General features: G+C 33.6%; 1 protein-coding gene across 3 annotated transcripts in view; it reads right to left on the reverse strand.

Moving 5' to 3' along the window:
* The window catches only part of LOC145261255 (tetratricopeptide repeat protein 23-like), a 190472-nt gene that overhangs the window by 115348 nt on the left and 53030 nt on the right, over positions 1-22094 (reverse strand). For all 3 annotated transcript variants that reach the window (XM_080119654.1, XM_080119653.1, XM_080119652.1), the window contains exons 2-3: positions 13740-13831; positions 8642-8864 (exon numbers count right to left, since the gene is read on the reverse strand). In XM_080119654.1, coding sequence (XP_079975780.1) covers positions 8642-8864; positions 13740-13831 — 315 coding nt within the window. The remainder of the gene's footprint in view (positions 1-8641; positions 8865-13739; positions 13832-22094) is intronic.

The raw sequence follows: 22094 nt of genomic DNA on the forward strand, positions 1-22094 counted from the left end.
GTTGACCCAGAAAAAGAGTTCATTCGCCCTTTGGAAGGTCTTGTTTTTAATCCTTCAGGGAGACTAGCCGCCCTCCTCACCAAACAAGTCTGGTGGGGGAACCAGTTTAGTCGCCGGTGACCCGACCATGAGGCAAGTAGTACTGGGTTACATGGTACCAGTAGCATATGACATAACCTGACATAATATATATATATATATATATATATATATATATATATATATATATATTACTGTTTTATGGGAAAGAATTCCAACAAAGTGCTCGATTACAAAGAAAACATTTTTCGATATAAAAGCTTAATATTTAATTATTTCAAATTGTAGAGAAGTTCAGAAAAACATTGGTACCGTCGGTTTGAAGCCTAACGGGGGCAGTTAATGGTAAATAATGTTAGGCTCTCGTCAGCCATGTTGTTTACTGGTTGAGGAAATTGCAGGACCGCATATATTGTTTATAATGATGTTCATTTTTATTTAACTATAGCTTATCCCTATTTCTGTATATTTTATTTTATTTTAATATCAATTTTCTAATTTTTTAAATTTTTTATTTAATGTATTTTTAGTAAATATATGTTGTCCTATTCTGTTTCTAATTGGCATGGCTTCTGGTTCTAATCGGTTATTCTTGGTTGGTCCAAGGGAGGTAATTAATCTATCTTATTAATTCTTTAAAGTTTTATCTTTCTTTTATTTTTAGTTCAAGGGGGTAATTCATGAATCTTTGCTTTTCTATTATATTATATTTTATTTTATATATATATATATATATATATATATATATATATATATATATATATAAAGCTGGACGTCTGTGTGTGTCTGGTCAGGAATAGGCTCCTATATGGTTCACTATTATAGAAAACTAATCACATATAATGATAGAAGATTATCGAGACACAGGAATGGATATGTTTGATCTGGCATAATACTGATTCATTAAAATTGTGGGGTCTGCGTACGCGCCTGGTCCACAAAGTATGAAAATAAAATATTTAAAAATTAAAAAAAACGCTTACAAGTGTTTTTGATATAGATGTACATAATAATACTTTGATAAGTATGTTTTAACTTTAATAGGGATGATATAATGAAATCCAATATTTTTCAAAGAATGGAAATAGGCACAAACTTTAATAAAGACTTTTCATATCTATCTGCGTAAGTATACTTTGATAATTATGTTTAAGTTTGAAGAAATATGGTATAATAAAATTATTGGGTGTTCGTTCGCGCCTGACCTCCATAGAATGGAAATATGTCACAAAGTTTAACAAGGTTTTTTGATATAGATCCACAGAATATTGTTATAAGTGTTTCAGTGTGAACAGATATGGTATAATAAATTATGGGGTTTATCTATTTTATTTTTACTTTCATCATATTTTGCTTTGGTTTTGATACCCTCAAATTCGAAGCTATCTCTTTACTACCCTTCCTTTTCATAACCTATCATGCTTTCATAAATCAGAGTCCATTTTCTGTAGGCTGTTTTTGAACCCAGTCAACGACGGGCACTTTTGCTAGTATATATAATGTTAGGCTTGAAACCGACGGTACCAATGTTTTTCTGACCTTCTATAGAATTTGAAATATATATATATATGAAATAAAGAATACGAAAAGTATAAAAGCTTATAACTTTTCTTTTTTTCGTTTTCTATTGGTGACGTGCTTGAATACAAAATAATATTATGAAAAAAAAATTCTTTTCAATTTTTACAAGTACATATTTTCGACCGATCCTTCAGTCTTCATCAGTGTAGTGAAAGTGATGAGTGTTCACGGGAAAAAGGATGTATAGCCAATGAGAAGGTGCCACGACAGTCTTAAATACATATACATATAAGTAAGCACATACACACATGCACACAGTACATATACATATATAAAATATAAATAAAAAATTAAACAGTAAATAAACATGAAGAAACGCGCTTTTAACTGTCCAATATTTGGAATTCTAACGATAGTATTTATTCGAAGAGAGAGCAAGAATTCAAAGGATATAAGACGTTATGACGAGAGACGCTGTGAATTCATTTTTAAATAAACGGTTCTGTTTTCGAAGAACGAAAACGTCGTTTCCAAATTCAACTTATATATATATATATATATATATATATATATATATATATATATATATATATATAAAACTACTTATTTTACTCACATAAAATTAATATACGAAAGTATAGATTTATGCGTAAACTTTAAGTATTTACTTTAAAAGTGCTCAATACGTAGATAGAGCTACTTAGTAATTTATAAAATATATATGGCGATTAAGCTACACTGAATATTCCGCGTTTCATTCACTCTAGGACTCTTCAGGCTTATGCGCCTTATTCAGTGTAGCTTAATCGTCATATATATTTTATAAATTACTATATATATATATATATATATATATATATATATATATATATATATATATATATATATATATATAAATCACCGTGTATGTGAGAGTCTTTTCCTCATATAATCCGAAACGGCTGAGCCTATTTTCTTTGCAAATTTCACACAAAGGTAATTTATATTTCTGGCAGTGTTCTTAGATATGTTTTGTACAGGAATTCATTTGATAAGTATTGAAAATCGAAAAAAAAATCCGATCTTAAAAGTAGCCTTTTTCCTTTCATAGATAAGTTTCCTAAAAATGTATTTCATGGAAATAAAATCTCGTTTTATTAATAATGACATTGCTGCGACTATATCACACAAGTCATCTAAAGTAAGTTTCCCTCGTCTGTGTCCAAAAAAATCTCGAATTGATCGAAAAGGCGCGGAACAGAAAATATAACCTTGATGCTAACACTATGCAGGATGTATGTAGACGTCGCGTTTGGTATGCGATTGTGATTGCTGTGATAATTACAAGAGTTAAACTAAAATATACATTATAAACATCGTATTGTGTTTTTATATGTTTTTTAAGCATGCTGACTGAGCCATGTCTTAAAATAATCGCATAATTACTTCTACGATTAACAAAGAATCGAGAAAACATCATAAAACATCGTAAAACATCATAAAACATCATGTAACTATCGAAGTGGGTGGATGTTTCGCTTTTTGTTCGTCCCAGCTGGGATTAAAGAGTCAACGTTATTGGTATAACGAAATATACTAAAATGAATGTTAAGCTATATAAAACCCTTTAATGTTTTCGGTTTATTTTATTTTCAATATGTAGGCATTATCCAAAGATAATCCAAAGATTATACTCTTGTCATTGGTTTCCTCAAAAAATTTTTCTGTTGAAAATTCTCTCTAATAGAGGGGCCCTGGGGTGATTGTTAATATCCTAGAAGTTGATTTTTGTAGCATGAACTAGTTTCGAACTTGGAACACCCAAGTCGCCAGTTCATGTCCTTAACCACTTGACTACCGTCACCTTCCTACGTCTTCTACGTCTTCTAATTAAAGAACACGGAAACAGAAGATTAATCGAATTTCTAATCCACTTATTCTCATCACCTATCAACTCAACCTATCGCCACAATACAATATCGCCACAACAAAATATTGCTACAAAAGCGTATCCCTTGGTTTACTGAAGTCTGAATCGATGTTCTTTTATTTTTCAAACCTCTAGACAAAATATAGAAACGTGTTTTATTTAATTGTTTTTTGTTACTTGTTTATTTATTTTTGCTACTTTTTGTTGTTTTTTATTGATGTTTGATTTTTTTTTTTTGTACTTATCTAAATTAGGATCACGTTCTGCTTCGTTGAACGCCATCGTCTATTTCCGGAAATTCACAAACAGATGTCACGAACGCTACCAAACCGAATAGATTTTCAAATTCTCTAGGAACATTAACTAATGAGGACAATGTTCAACTTTATTATCACACACACACATTAACACACACACACATTCACACACACACACACACATACACTTATATGTGTTATATTTACATATGTCATATTTTAAGTATTATTTTTCACACACACATACACTTATATGTGTGTGTGAGTAAAAAAAAAGTAATCGGAAAAATGTTTTATCTTTTCAATACTTATTTCTTATTTCTGGACGCGTCTTTAATATCTTTTATTTCTAAAAGAACAATATTTTCGGTTGTTCCTTCGATTTTTTGAAAAGTATGTGGGTGGTAAGAGCAGAAGAAAACGTATTGCCAATGAGATGATTATATATGTGTGTGTGTGTGTGTGTGTGTGTGTGTGTGTGTGTGTGTGTGTGTGTGTGTGTGTGTGTGTAAAATAGTAAAGTCCTTCTGTGTGTAGGTGTTTTAGTGTACAAATTCCTTAAGCTCATACAACTGGACCGATCATGACCAAACTTGGCATGATGATGGTCTCCCACCTATGGATGTACACACCATTTTCCGAGGTAAAGGTCAAAAGTCAAGAACATAAACTATGTATATATACATTTCTACAGCCGACACCACTGGACCAATCATAACCAAAACGTGATATAATGGTGTTCTCCGACCCTGAGATGGTGCACACTAATTTTCATGGTTAAGGTCAAGGTTAAGGTCGGGATTTTGCTGTACGCTGGAGTACCCATAAAGCGGGTACCCGAAGAATACAGTAGTCTTGCACAAAGCGCGGGTATCTTTACTAGTGTATATATATATATATATATATATGATGGACTCTCCGTCGATTTTCGACCTATGAGACTCCGACAATTGACCTGAAGGTCTAGAACTCAGCGTGTCGACATTCACTTAGACGTATGTGGCACTTTAGTCCTGCTAGAGACTCGCAATGGCGACCGCAGTGGTGACAGACATATAAATGCGAGAATTTAGCTCCACACTGCTCAGTATTACTTTTTGACTTGACTCTCGCTTCTTTTAGTTTTTCGATGCAAAACGCCGAGAACTCCTTGATCTTTCTGTCACACATTTCTATCCACTTCCTTCTGTCTTTTGTAGTTAGCTCAATGTTGTTATATTCAATATTTAGAACCTGCAAATTAGACTATATATATTAGGAGCCTTGACTGCCGTACAAACGGTCGGGTTTCAATCCTGGCTTGAGGTAGTTGCCTGTCTAGCCGCACTGATGAGCTGTGAAACAGCGAAACAGTACTGTATGTGGATGACTATAGTGCTCCTCACCTTGAGTTGAGCATATTGAGAAGTGAAACACGAATTACCATTAGCATATAAGCGACGCTCTTTGTGTAAACAAATCGAGCGGAGGTATTTCAGACGATATCAAAACATCGTTAAACTCACTACTCGTTCAAGCAGCCGCCAATAGCGTAATGGTTAGGAGCCTTGACTGCCGTACAAACGGTCGGGTTTCAATCCTGGCTTGAGGTAGTTGCCTGTCTAGCCGCACTGATGAGCTGTGAAACAGCGAAACAGTACTGTATGTGGATGACTATATATATATATATATATATATATATATATATATATATATATATATATATATATATATAGTGGCTTTATACAGTCTTAACATACTATGGATACCCACTGCGCGTGAAATTTTTGTGGCAAGAGTTTCGCAATCTCCAACTACACCTCTCCTGAGTCGACATTGTTGAATACCAGTGGCAAATGGAGGTTCGGGACGACTGGAAACAATGCCGAGATAAGCGGAAAGCACATACAGCGCCTAGAATTCCCATGCGGTACTAGCCAGGCTCAACGTTGCTTAACTTCGGCGATCTGACGAGAACCGGTGTGTCAACGTGATTATTTCGTATATATATATATATATATATATATATATATATATATATATAGAAGTACCCGTTGTTAGCTGAGTTTAAAAAGTGCCTTGAAAATGGACTCTGATTTATATAACAATATAACTAACTTTTAACTTCTTTTAAACTGATATTTATTTTCTAAATATTTTTGTATTTTATATTCCCTTTCGTCTTATAGTTGCACAAGAAGACATATACACAGGCGTTGAGCTTTTATACATCATCCTATAGATGTAAAGACAGATCCGGCATTGCTCTAATCATCTTTCTGGAGATGGCAATGCAATTGCGCAAACAAACATGAAAGGCAGTAGTGGAAATCTTTATTGACACAAACGTACGAACACTAATTATTGCTTCCCATTATAAGTGACCCCCACCTTCGTTTGTGGGAGTGAGCGATATAACCTGTAAACTCCCTATCTCATGGTGGGTTATCATGACAAGTTCTGTGGCTCTACTTCAAACGGTGTAAAGTGCTTACGGTGACGTATAACCTATCAAAATTTCTCCACCACATGGTGGATTATCCTGCCATAGTTGGTAACTCTACGAGTGTACAGCAAACAGTGTGAGCGTGTACAGGTTTCCAGTTACAGTTGACCCCCTGAGGCCCCACCTTTGTCCTGGACGAAGGCAGTGAAAAAGTAACATTCAAAACAGAGAATCAGCAACTATGTCCCAGAGCCTAGCTGGAGTCAGAACACGGTACCCCCGTAATAATAATAAAAGGTTGGGTTCGAGACTCCTAACAAACGGTTCCCCAGTTCGATACAAAACACCTGATGAAGGCCGGAGGGCAAAACGGCCGAAACGTTGTGACTATAACAACCAAGATGGGGAAGTCAGTTCGACAATCTCAATCAATTTTTGGAATCACTTCAAATAAAATAATTTCCGTGATTTCGCAATCTAGTGGATTCTTATTTTAAAATAAAACAAACAACCCAATTCAACTACGATTTTTTATTTAAAATAAAAACAAAAAAAATTTCATTTACGGTTTTTTTTTTACATCATAACTGTTAATTTTTTTTCTTTTAATAACACAATAATCATAACTCATCATTTTTATAGCATAAAAACGTGTATTTCGGTTAACACAAATTCTACTTTGGTATTTTTTAAACTGAATTATTTACAGTTTGTTTTCGTCGTAACAAACCGTAAAAACAAATCTTTCTAGACTGAGGGAGCATAAAAGAAATTCGCTTAAACTGGAATATAGTCATAAAAGGTGCTCAATATTCGGAGAATAGCTTCTCTTCGTAAACCTATCTGTTGAAATATCTTGTGGAAAGTTTGACAGGCTTCTGGGCTTGACCTTTACTCCTGATCTTAAATGGAATATGTACATCAAATCTGTTGCCAAGGCCGCTGGAAAAATGGTCGGATCCTTCTATCGATCCAGTAGATATCTCACTGCTGATGCAATTCTCTATCTATATAAGATCCAGATACGTCCAAGGATGGAATACTGTTGCCACATTATGGGCAGGAGCTGCTAGAAAAGACTTGTCCTGCCTTGATAGGGTTCAAAATAGACTTCGTGGCCTGGTGGGAGATGTCCTTTTCTCTTCGCTGCAACCTATATCTCACAGAAGAGATGTTGCGAGTTTGTCTCTGCTTTATCGTTATTTTCATGGAAAGTGTTCAACTGAGCTTCAATCTATGGTCCCCCCTCGCCAAACTTTCACAAGATACACTAGACTAGCTGAAAACATTATCAATAATTTTCCCCACTCTTTATCTGTGCCTAAACCTAAACATAGATTCCATGATCAAATCTTCTTTCTTAGAACTGCACGCCTGTGGAATTGTCTTCCGTTTTCCTGCTTTCCAGCTGTCTATAATATGGTTGTCTTCAAGTCCAACGTGAACAAGTTTCTGATGAGCCGTTCCACTTAAATTAACAAATTTACCGAACTTCCATTACTATCGATTACTATATTATCCTTTTGACTACTGTACACTCTTTAACCCTTATCCTTGAGTGGCCTATCGGCCTTGATAAGTGGTGACGCCTATGTAAAAAAAAAAAAACTTCTGTCGGGGGGGGTTACATTTTCGTGTTTTCATTCGTTCTTTTATTTTGGAAATTTTTGTTGGGGTAACGATAGAGTTAACATATAATAATGAAAAACTGGTCACTATTCTGTGTCTAGCCAAACCGAACTTCATATCGACCCTGGCAACGCTGGGTATCCATGCTAGTATGAAATAAAGCTTAGATATAGAAAGAAAAATATATTATTTATAACGAATGTTGTAAGTTACACTCTTCTGAAGGTTGATGGTTCAGAAAATACAATTGCGAATTAATTAGGACTTATACGCATTCATGGCTGTATTTATTTGCTTCCCCACTGAGCAAATTAGTCACAAGGCCGTTTTTTTAATATGGAGAGAGGGGAGAGGGGAAGGAAAAGGGGACCCGCTCCCGATAGGTGGGAAATGGGAGCTGGATAGTGACAATTGGTATGAAGGGTTTCCCCTACATGGACCAAGGTTTATATGTGGGGTTGCCCCAACATATGGTCTTTGCTTACAGTATCTGCCGGAACAGATGGTATTTATTTGCTCCCCCACCGAGCAAATTAGGCACAAGGCCAATTTTTAATGTGAGGAGTGAAGGGAGGGGGAAGGGAAAAAGGGGACCAGCTCCCGAGAGGTGGGAAATGGGAGCTGGTTAAAGGTCAGGCATGTGGGGTTGCCCCCACATCTGGTCTTTGCTAGTCATAGCTAGTCATAGCCTGCAGTATCTGCCGGAACAGATACTACACTTTGATCTTGTCCCAAAGGCCACGACGGTCGGCCCCTTATACTTATACGCAATCATGGTTGACGAAATAAAGGTGTTAACCCCATGGATCAAATGAAGGAAGGGAAAACTAAAAGAATTAATTAATTCATAACGCGATTTACCGATTCCTTTTTGGCCAGAAATTTCGCTGCCAGTTTTTCGGCCTGTTTTAACTGTTGATGTGGAGACTTCGGATGGTGTTTTTTAGTGGAATGGTTCAGAGATTCAGTTGAAGAGAATTGGCTGGAACTGGATGACTGAAAATCATCATCATCGGTACTTCGTTCATCTTCGCTTGATGATGACTGCCGTCGGCTTCCAGATGAATCAAAACTTTTTTCCATTCTACAAAGAAAAAAGACATATGACGCACTCATATACATGTACACGTGAACAAGTTTATTATCGGAATAAAAAAAATCGGAACATTTTTCAGTGTCGAAATCGGTATCGGAAATATTTTAGCCGCATTTCCGATTCCAGAAACGATTCTTTTTTAATTATAATAAATTTATATGAAGTAAACTCAAATGTATTTATTTACAGCTATTCATTTACAACATAAAATTAACGGCCGTAGAACCGCAGATTATAAATCCCATTCCCACATATAGCTTTGACTCTTCGAGTCTAATTTATTTTTTATTGGTCAATTTTGGTAAACAATGTAAACATTCTTGCTATTTTCTTCATAAACTTTTTCACATCTATTTGCTAATATCTCGCTTCTCAGGAAGTTCAAAGTTGATTAGTACAAGATTTAAAGTGCTCTGGACAAGTTTTTTTTTAATTTTGCGCCGGCTTAACACTGTCAGTGTCTGGTCAGTCATTGTTTTTTTTCTGCAATATTGAAATGTTTTATTGTATTTGTTCTCTGTGGACATAAGTAAAAAATATAGATGAAAACCTCACAATGAGTTTTACAAATTCTTGCATAAAATAAATAAAGAGAAAACAATTAGAAGTTTGTCGAATTAAACAATATATATATATATATATATATATATATATATATATATATATTAAACGTACCCCACTAACAAAAGAATGAGATCTATGCATTCGTTACTGTAACTACCAACAATAATTTTCCCAACTCTTTATCTGTACCTAAATCAAAACGTAGATTCCATGAACAAAGTTTCTTTCTTAGAACTGCACGCCTGTGGGACTCTCTTTCGTTTGCCGTTTTCCACTTGACTACAACTTTGATGTCTTCAAGTCCAACATAAACAAGTTCCTAATGAACCGCCCCCTTAAGTTAGACAGTTTATAAAATCTTCAATACTAACGATTACTACGATATTATCCTATTGATTACTGTACACGCAATTACATTTATCCCCCAGTGGCTTCCGGGCCTTGATAAGTGGTGACTACCACGTAAAAAAAAATTATATTTAAAAAAAATATATGCAACAAATATACCTTACCAAATGCAGGATTATTATTTATCTTTTACCTATCTGGATAAGTGTATTTGTGTTTAATTTATTTTAAAGGTGTAACCCCAAACGTGTGACTCCCTCGTCAGATCGCCGACTCCCAACGTCGTGTACCGTGGATTTTTCGTTCGACTATTACTCTTATGACCGGATCGTAATTTTCTCGCTAACGGCTGTCGGTGGGAACACACTCGTGGTTTCACAAAAGTAGAATATAATAATTCGTGAAACAAAGAAAGGAAAAACACAAACGCCAATGTTCACATATAAATTGACTGTTGTGTGTGTGTGTGTGTGTGTGTGTGTGTGTGTGTGTGTGTGTGTGTGTGTGTCTTCTCCCCGTTCTATCGATGTTACGTCACAGTCAACTCTAAAACTCCAACTGTTGTCGTTATCAACTTCCATCCGCCGTCAAGGGCATCTAGTTGTCAACTCTAAAATGTCCAACTTCCATCCTCCGTAACGGGCATCTAGATGTCAACTGACTGTCTCCTCTGTATCGGTATCTCAGGCCGCCCACCCCACCCTGGCTACTGGAAGCTGCCCTTCCCTATTTTATCAGTAAGTTTCTATTGTTATTGTTTGCTACTTCCTATTTATTGTTGATTGTAGGATATTTCCGATTTCTTTATTTATTCTAAGCTATTTCCTCTTCCTTTGTCTATTCTCCGCTCCCTTCTCAGCACTTAGTGGCTCAAATCCACCTCAGGGCCACTTTATAGTATCAAAACAAACCTAATATCTACTCTGTTAGAACAAAAACTGGCTGTCTCATAAGCCCTGCACAAGAACCCCTAATAATCGCTCAAAATTGGAAATTCAACAAAATGCTGGTAGAAACACATCAAATGAATGTCAACAATTGTGCGAAAATGTCATTTTCTACGAGTATTTTGCATTATTTTCGATTAATTTTCGAGCGATAAGCTTAGATAAAATTGGCCGTAAATAAGTTTAATGAATATCCTTAAAAAATTATGTAACGTAACTGTTACATTGTAACCATGTGGTTCCATTTCAAAACTGTCGGACCCCAAAAAAAAAACAAATAAAGAGGGAAACAAATAAAAATCCGACTAGCCATATATTTTTTAAATGCAAATGAAATGCATTTATTTGTGGTTCTTCCAAAACAACGCATTTCATTATCTTTCGAAAGTCTTTTCGCACACATGTTTTACAACGCTGTGCCAAATAACATGTGCTTTTTAGAAGTCTCTGTCTCCGCCACTTGACGCCAGCCTTAGCCAGCGCTTTCTCTTCTTTGACTTACACGTCCATCTTCGCCGAATACTTGGTTCTTCTTGCTCGACCACACGCTGCCTTGTTTATCTTTATTTTTCTCACCTTTTTCAGTGATATCAGCGTATGCATACTTGCTTAATTTGCACATGTACTAAGACGGCTGCTGCTGCTAATATTTTCGCTACGGCTACTGCTGATTTTCTTACACGCGCCCATGTGTGCTATGCTACCATAAGAACGCACCGCTTTGTTACAGTTAGAATGGGCCAGAAATGTTAAGAAATGTTAAGTAAAATTTATATACGAAATTTATTTTCTACTTAAAATTATAAAATAATTGTTTTCTTTTATTTTAGACACGTAATCATCTAAAAAAAAGGTAAAATATAATTTTGGGAGGGAGATTTACCTAAAGGTGTCAATCTTCAATTTTGCTATTATTATTATTATTATTATTATTATTATTATTATTATTATTATTATTAATGTTATTATTATTGTTGTTGTTGTTGTTATTATTATTATTATTATTATTATTAACGTTATTATTATTATTGTTATTATTGTTATTATTATTATTATTGTTATTATTATTATTATTATTATTATTATTATTATTATTATTATTATTGTTATTATTGTTATTATTATTATTATTATTATTATTATTATTATTATTATTGTTATTATTATTGTTATTATTATTATTATTGTTATTATTATTATTATTATTATTATTATTATTATTGTTATTATTATTAATATTATTATTATTATTATTGTTATTATTATTATTATTATTATTATTATTATTATTATTATTATTATTATTAATATTATTATTATTATTATTATTGTTATTATTGTTATTATTATTATTATTGTTATTATTGTTATTATTATTATTATTATTATTATTATTATTATTATTATTATTGTTATTATTATTATTGTTGTTATTATTATTATTATTACTATTATTAATGTTATTATTGTTGTTATTGTTGTTGTTATTATTATTATTATTATTAATGCTATTATTAATAACGTTATTATTATTGTTGTTATTATTATTATTATTATTATTATTATTATTATTATTGTTATTATTATTATTGTTGTTATTATTATTATTATTACTATTATTAATGTTATTATTGTTGTTATTGTTGTTGTTATTATTATTATTATTATTAATGCTATTATTAATAACGTTATTATTATTGTTGTTATTATTATTATTATTATTATTATTATTATTAATGTTATTATTATTATTGTTGTTATTATTATTATTATTACTATTATTAATGTTATTATTGTTGCTATTGTTGTTGTTATTATTATTATTATTATTATTATTATTATTATTATTATTAATGTTATTATTACTATTATTATTATTATTATTATTATTAATGTTATTATTATTATTGTTATTATTATTATTATTATTATTACTATTATTAATGTTATTATTGTTGTTATTGTTGTTGTTATTATTATTATTATTATTATTAATGCTATTATTAATAACGTTATTATTATTGTTGTTATTATTATTATTATTAATGTTATTATTGTTGTTATTGTTGTTATTGTTATTATTAGTATTATTATTATTAGTAGTATTATTATTATTATTAATGTTATTATTATTATTATTGTTGTTATTATTATTATTATTACTATTATTAATGTTATTATTGTTGTTATTGTTGTTGTTATTATTATTATTATTATTAATGCTATTATTATTAACGTTATTATTATTGTTGTTATTATTATTATTATTATTATTATTACTATTATTATCATTATTATTATTATTATTATTATTATTATTATTATTATTATTAACTTTATTATTATTATTATTATTAATATTGCAAGCCAATCTAAGAAACGACCAAACCCTAATAATTGGGAGGAAAAATTTCTGAAAAAAAAGAGTATATTATCGAAATATCAAAGATTTCTATTATGCTGATTATGTAAAACAGTAAGTCCATTTTACTGCTTTGTATCTGTGGTTAATCTGGAAAACAAATCGATGTATGAAGGTAAATAAAACAAGCACTGCAAGACCCTCTTTTGTTTGTCCATTTCTGGCCATACGCCACATCATTTTAACATACCTGCATTGCTACAGCCTTCTTATACTCTTTTATAATTTCCAACAACATGCACTCGGACTACTATAAAGTTGGATATTTTATTTCGACCATTTTCTCGGATACACCTGATTTTGGACTCAACATGGAAACACACTTTCACGTGAAACCAATTTTGTTCTTTTTACTCCATCTGTTTCATTATTCCACATTTCATTTTCACGTTAGTATGATAGTTTTCATACTTAGTTTCTTTAAATACTTTACAGGTAAAATTTCTTTGTGCATTTTGCTAACTCCTCCCCTCTGACGATATAGAAAGTATTTGAAACTCCGCGGATTAAGGACTTTCAGCGCTATTTGTGTTTTCTTACTGAAAAAAAAAATATATATATATAATGTAATTTAAAACTTACTCATCCTGATTGTCTGCTTCAGGTTTTTCAAAGTGTCGGTGTCTCTGGGCGGATGGGACTGAGACAACTTTCTTCCCTGCTGCCGAATTTTTCTGGAAACCAAGAAAATTCATAGATATTATAAAAGAAAAATTACAAGAGAAACAAGTAACAAGTATGGCTACTGAACATCCACTCCTTTTCATCGAGATTTTTTTTATTATCCTGAATTTGAAAAGATTTGCCTCTTCCATTACATGTATTTTAACCTTATGTCATACATGCCAGTTCATGATATAAACTTATGCTGCTTGCGTATTTAAATGCCTTTGTGTAATCTTGTTATACCGAGGAAACACCGCCAGCAATTGAATTGTTCTTTTACCTTGAAAAATAGCACAAGTTAAAAGAAAAACCGTTGAAGACACAAGACGTTTATTCGCTTTGTTCTTGTTTCAAATAACTGGCCAGTGTAGCGAATTGGCGGTAGAGAGAAGTCAATAATTACTGTTAAATCATATCAGAACATTTTAGAAGAGAGCGTTCCCATTTCTAGGCATCCAATTGAACTAACTTTACTCACGCACTCTTTATCTGACGCATGTGACGTCACATTAGTTTCTATTAATTGCTACACTAAGTCGAGCTAACCTTCGAGTACCCCAACTAAACTTTAATTTCCTGTTATTTTCAGCTAACGAAGTTACGTACTAGTGTCCAATATTTAATAGTAAAGGATTTATCCACTCAAACCATTGCTAAATATTAGTGTCTTTTATAGTATAGGTATTAAGCTAAAATGTATTTACTTAAAATAATACAATGTCATATAGTAAACACGCTAATTTACAAGATCACGAAATCGGCTCAAATATGTGAGAATAGAAATAATATTTAGGCGGATATGAGGTCTTACATACGAAATGGAAAGAGTGTTGTACCATATTCTAGGAATTCGGAGTAAGTTACCGTACTGGAAAAAAAATAAAACCCCTTGATAACATGTAATAATTACGCCGTGCAAAAAGTAATTGAAGACTCTTCCTCCCTCTATGTCCCTTCTCTCTCCCTCTCTCTCTCTCTCTCTCTCTCTATCTATCTATCTATCTATCTATCTCTCACTCTTCTCTTTTGGTCTGTCCGCCTACTAGGAAGCATCGCGAAATAAATAATTCATTTTCTAACAACCTGCTTCAGATTTAATTAAAAGGCCCCGAAACAGTGCGTATTCTCTTCTGATGTTCCGACATTTTCTGGGGGCCGAAATGACATACTCCACAATTAAAAAACTGACGGCAACAATATTATATAAGTTTACAAGTGAAATAACTAAGAATGTGGAGGCCCTGAGATGGTCCATATTCTTTCAATTGCTTTCAACAAAATAGATGCACTGAAACTTAAGCTGCATTTAGGTCTGCCAGAAACCACTGTAAAAGTAATAAAGAACGCTAGAGGGTTGTGTGCCTAGTCCGTCAAGTTCAAAGTCACATGTGTTTTGCCGAATAATTAACAAGGTCCTGAGTCGTGTCCTCTATCTCAACCATCATCAATTGACTTGTCAGCATCTTACAAAGCCAAACCATTTGCTAAAAACTTTACAGCAAATTCTATCTTTTGTGATCAGAGTAGCGTACCCCTATATTCCCTCCGGTTACCCTAAACATGCTATGCGACATACAAATATATGTGCGTGATATTGCCAAGTATATCAAAAACCTTGATTTCAGTAAAGCAACTGGCCCTGACGGCATTTTTATTATAGTGCGCAAAAAGCTTCAAACGGAAGTGGCTCCCATATTTACAAAGCTGTTTAACCGTTGTCTTAAGGAGAAATGCTTTCTAAACTCTTAAAAAACTAACCCTAACCCGACGGCATTTTAATTATAGTGCGCAGTAAGCTTCAAACGGAACTAGCTCCCATATTTACAAAGCTGTTTAGCCGTTGTCTTAAGGAGAAATGCTTTCTAACTTCATCAGTATTCCCTGTATTTAAAAAATTCAGGCGATCGGCCATCTCCCTTGCAGTACAGATCAATCAGTCTCCCGTGCGTCATGAGTAAGTTGCTGGAATTTGTTAAATAGAGAAGTGGTCAACTACCTCAGCAAAATAACCCATTCAATGACATGCAATATGGTTTCTGTTCTGCTAGATTTACAGCTATATCACAGAAGATTAGGTAATCTCTCGATGGGGGCTTCATTTCTAGAGCAATTGTTCCTGACATATCAAAGGCTTTTGATAGGGTATGGCATAAAAGTCTATTTCACAAGATTCCCAGCTACGGAATTACTGGAAATGTTCTTCCAATTATTAAATCCTTTCTCTCTAATAAGAATTGATGCGCAGAAATCAGAAGCTCATGGTATCAACGCTGGCGTCCCTGGGGATTTCATCCTGGGCTTAACTCTCTTCCTAATCTTCATCAATTATTTCCCAAATTTCATTCTTAGATCATTTGCAGACATTTCTGCAAGCGACACTACAATCTACGGCAACACTTCAAAGGCCAAAAATGACCAAGGTCTCTTTGATTCGCTCTCTTCTGATCGTCAGCACATTGTGCAATGAGGAAAAGGGTGGCTGGTTAATTTTAATGTATCTAAAATCAAGGTTCTCTCTTTCCATCATCAACGCTCTGATCCCATCTGGCTTCAATTGAAATCAATAGCCCTCGTCTTGGTGTGGTACCATACTTTGACAGGGTCACTTCTAATCTGAAATGGAGTACATGTATGAAATCTGTAGACAAGGTTGCCGGAAAATGGTTGAACACTTTCTACCACTCCAATGGATATATCACTGCCAATGCAATTCTCTACTTTATAAGAGCCAAGTAGTCCTAGGATCGAGTACTGTTGCCACATCTGAACACGAGCTGCTCGGAGCACCCTATCTTGTTTTGGCAGAGTTCAAAACCGGCTCCGAAACCTGATAGGTGATGCCTTTATTCTTTTCTGCGACCTCTTTTTCGCAGAAGAGAAGTTGCGAGCCAATTTCTGCTCTATCGTTATTTTCATAGCAAGTTCTCGTCTGAGCTCCAATCTATGATCCCCCTTATTAAACTCTAAAAACACTCGTCTAGTTACAACCACTATTAACAATTTTCCCTACTCACTATCTGTGCTCAACCTAATATTAGATTCCATAAACACAGCCTCTTTCTTAGAACTATACACCTGTTCTACTGGCCTACTTTTCAGCTGACTACAATATGGTCATCTTCAAGTCTAATGTAAACAAGTCCTTGTTGAGCCGTAACCTTAAATAATCATATTATACCAATTTTTTACTACTAACAATTACTACGCTATTGTCTCAATGGCTGTCAACAGATGTTGAATAGTAATTTTCAATTGAATTTTGGTGTATCTCCCACGTTGAAGATTGATCCTTTTACTTCTGAAAGAGTGTAACTTTGCAACTAAATTTTACCAAGTATTTTATTCACTGCTCCTGTAGAAGGTCAGAGGTTGCCCCCAATACCTACTTTTAAAAGTAGGTTAGACATTCCTCAACATCACTTGAAATTTGTTAGTGGCTCGGATGAGTGCGCTGCACTTTTTAGAGGTCATTCCTGAAAGAAAGGTCCCTTGGGATCGTATATGTATTTAAATCATTAGATGCACGTACGTGTCTACGAATAACAATTATCTACACAATATAACTCTTAAACCGAAACTGTCCGATTACGCCATTTTTCAAGATGGCGAGGTACGTGATGCGAGGCACGTGATGCGAGGCACGTGATGCGAGTCTCCGATGTCTGTTGGATGTCTTTAATATAATTCATTTTGGGTTTTAAAAGAAACACTTTCACTTAACTTGTCTGTCCTTGTGTACAACTGTTATTGTTAATCTCCCGGAAAATGCTGTGTACCTAATTAGGAACGAGTTTTAATGTTTGTGAATAGGAAAATATTTGGATGGCAAAAAATGTTGTCGAAATAATTAGGTATTTTAGAGAGATAAAGCATTCATGTTAAAATGTACATATTAATTTTGGGATTTTTAAAATAAACAAACGGTTACGATAATAGATCAAAATAATACAGAAAAGAGTAAAATACGTGACAAAAATCATGTGATTGACTCTTTTGTGTTATGTATAGTGATTACGTAGTTAGAAACAAAGATAGTTTTATATATACACGTAGAGTTACTAAGAGAAGAGACTGAGTTATAGCTCGAGTATAAGTAGAGATGGAGTCAGAGGTTGGTCGAGTTGGAGAGTGGACGCATAGCAACATGTAGAGATCCAGAAAAACATTCAACTCCAAAAGACGGGGGAGAGTGTCCGGGAATAAAGTTACCTAAAAATAACCCGAGTGTTGATTGTCTCTCCTCGGGAAATCTTCTTACAGCTTATACATCCTCAGTCAAAACCCACCGACTGAAAGAAGGTATGTTTCCCCTATTTTGGCCTGATGTAATCCCTTGTTTAAAAAGAACAGTCCCTGTGCCTTATTGTCCGGTTTGTTGAACTGTTTGTCGAACTGTAACTATACTTTATACACACTTATAAATATATGTGCGCACACACACACACACACACACACACTAGACGTCATCACACGTATCGACAAGTATACATCTAACACTTTACAGACGATACGGATGGTGATTCGAGCATACATGAACACTAGACGATCACAAAAACGTTACGTATACACGCGTTTTATATTCGGTATATAACATGTCATCACACGCATACGAACACGAAAATATAGACAAGTAAACATGTTATATAGGCCGCGACTATATAACACTGGAAGATGTACCCGGCGTTGCCCGGTATTAAACCTAACGTTAAATTCCTTGAACATGAAGATTAAAAAAACGGCAAGAAACTGAGACATGTGTATGCGGATGTTTTTTTTAAACAGTTCACTTTTTGAAAGTAAAAAAAAATACTCGAACTGGGATCGAAACCCAAACATAAAGACAGTGAGTAACCATTAAGCCAGCTTGATACAGTCTTTAAAAAGTATTTGCAAACCATACTTATACTTAAGATAATATGAACGATTTGAAATTGCGCAGTCGTGAAACAGTTGACAAACATAACAATCCGATAATCCCCAAGTACCTATTTTCAATTTTGACCCCTTAGCAGTCCTTTTTCCAGATGAAAACCGATTAAAGAATCTTCTACATGTCTGAATATCCGATATACGAAATTTCAAGTTTGTAGATTAAAAGTCCGTTTAGTATTTATGTTTAGAAGTTTATTCACACACACATTGTCACTTTTAAAGATATATAGATAATGAATTTGTTAAAAATAGATATAGCCTTTCGACATTAAATAAAATAAAAAGGTTTAACATGCCGAAAAAATAGATAAACGAAACCGATGAATGGTTTGTTTATAAGAAGCATTGCGTTTCAATATTAAATAAACAAAAAAGGATCGATATGACGTAATATGGAGAAACCGAAACCGAGCAAGCCACATCGCTAGAGCAATTATTCTTTTATGAAATGTAATTGATATCACGTGATGCAACTACTTGTAATCTTTACTCGATTATTGACTAATTGCCTTTTCGGATGAGGTGTAATAATTAATATTATTTTTTAAGGAAAGACGCCTTCGATGTTGTAGAATAAAAAAAAACAAAAGAACGAATATGTTCAAGATGCGCTCATTGATTCCGCGTGTTCAGCGATGAAAGTTCGATATCAAAGTGAAAGCCATCAGAGAGACACAGACAAATAAAAAGTGCTATAGAGACTACGGGCGCATCTGGAAATGATAGTTCAAAAGTAAACGTGATAAACCGAATGAAAATACCATTTCAAACTTAAGCATCACAGACATAACTGAAATGCAATTTAAAACTTAAACGAGAGAAATAGAATGAAGACGCCATTTCAAATCAAAATGTTACAGACCGAATAGAAATCGCATTTCATACTCAAGTGGTACAAACAGAATAAAAATGCCATTTCAAACTTAAGTGTTACAGACCAAATAGAAATCCCATTTCATACTTGAGTGGTAAAAACAGAATAAAAATGCTATTTCAAACTTAAGTGTTACAGACCGAATAGAAATCCCATTTCATACTTTAGTGGCAAAAACAGAATAAAAATGCTATTTAAAACTTAAGTGTTACAGGCCAATTAGAAATCCCATTTCAAACTTAAGTGTTACAGACCGAATAGAAATCCCATTTTATACTTTAGTGGTACAAACATAATAAAAATGCTATTTCAAACTTCAGTGTTACAGACCGAATGGAAATCCCATTACAAACTTAAGTGTTACAGACCGAATAGAAATCCCATTTCATACTTTAGTGGTACAAACAGAAATAAAATGCTATTTCAAACTTAAGTGTAACAGACCGAATAGAAATCCCATTTCATACTTAAGTCTTACAGACTGAATAGAAATCCCATTTCATACTTAAGTGTTACAGACCGAATAGAAACCCCATTTCGTACTTAAGTGTTACAGACCGAATAGACATCCCATTAAATACTTAAGTGTTACAGACCGAATAGAAACCCCATTTCATACTTAAGTGTTACAGACCGAATAGAAACCCCATTTCATACTTAAGTGTAACAGACCGTATAGAAATCCCATTTCGTACTTAAGTGGTACAAACAGAATAAAAATGCTATTTCAAACTTACGTGTTACAGACCGAATAGAAACCCCATTTCATACTTAAGTGTTACAGACCGAATAGAAACCCCATTTCATACTTACATGTTACGGACCGAATAGAAATCCATTTAATACTTAAGTGTTACAGACCCAATAGAAACCCCATTTCATATTAAGTGTCACAGACCGAATAGAAATCCCATTTCATACTTAAGTGTTACAGACCGACTAGAAATCCCATTTCATACTTAAGTGTTACAGACCGAATAGAAATCACATTTCATACTGAAGTGTTACAGACCGAATAGAAATCCCATTTCATACTTAAGTGTTACAGACCGAATAGAAACCCCATTTCATACTTAAGTGTTACAGACGGAATAGAAACCACATTTCATACTTTAGTGTAAGAGACCGAATAGAAACCCCATTTCATACTTAAGTATAAAAGACCGAATAGAAACCCCATTTCATACTTAAGTGTTACAGACCGAATAGAAATCCCATTTCATACTTAAGTGTTACAGACCAAAGAGAAATCCCATTTCATACTTAAGTGTTACAGACTGAATAGAAATCCCATTTCATACTTAAGTGTTACAGACCGAATAGAAATCCCATTGCATACTTAAGTGTTACAGATCGAATAGTTACCCCATTTCATACTTAAGTGTTACAGACCGAATAGAAATCCCATTTAATACTTAAGTGTTAAAGACCGAATAGAAATACCATTTCATACTTACATGTTACAGACAGAATAGAAATCGCATTTCATACTTAAGTGTTACAGAGCGAATAGAAATCCCATTTCATACTTTAGTGTTAGAGATCGAGTAGAAACCCCATTTCATACTTAAGTGTTACAGACCGAATAGAAATCCCATTTAATACTTAAGTGTTAAAGACCGAATAGAAATCGCATTTCATACTTACATGTTACAGACCGAATAGAAATCCCATTTCATACTTAAGTGTTACAGACCGAATAGAAATCCCATTTCATACTTAAGTGTTACAGACTGAATAGAAACCCCATTTCATATTAAGTGTTACAAACCGAATAGAAATCCCATTTAATACTTAAGTGTTACAGACCCAATAGAAACCCCCTTTCATACTTAAGTGTTACAGACCGAATAGAAATCCCATTTCATACTTAAGTGTTACAGACCGAATAGAAATCCCATTGCATACTTAAGTGTTACAGACCGAATAGAAATCCCATTTCATACTTAAGTGTTACAGACCCAATAGAAATCCCAGTTCACACTTAAGTGTTACAGACCCAATAGAAATCCCATTGCACACTTAAGTGTTACAGAACGAATAGAAATCCCATTTCATACTTAAGTGTTACAGACCGAATAGAAACACCATTTCATACTTAAGTGTTACAGACCGAATAAGAAACCCATTTAATACTTAAGTGTAACAGACCCAATAGAAACCCCCTTTCCTACTTAAGTGTTACAGACCGAATAGAAATCCCATTTCATACTTAAGTGTTACAGACCGAATAGAAATCACATTTCATACTTAAGTGTTAGAGATCGAATAGAAACCCCATTTCATACTTAAGTGTTACAGACCGAATAGAAATCCCATTTAATACTTAAGTGTTAAAGACCGAATAGAAATCGCATTTCATACTTACATGTTACAGACCGAATAGAAATCCCATTTCATACTTAAGTGTTACAGACCGAAAAGAAATCCCATTTCATACTTAAGTGTTACAGACTGAATAGAAA

The sequence above is a fragment of the Euprymna scolopes genome, chromosome 37 (assembly GCF_053919585.1).
Source record: "Euprymna scolopes isolate OS-2025 chromosome 37, ASM5391958v1, whole genome shotgun sequence".
Taxonomy (NCBI): domain Eukaryota; kingdom Metazoa; phylum Mollusca; class Cephalopoda; order Sepiida; family Sepiolidae; genus Euprymna; species Euprymna scolopes.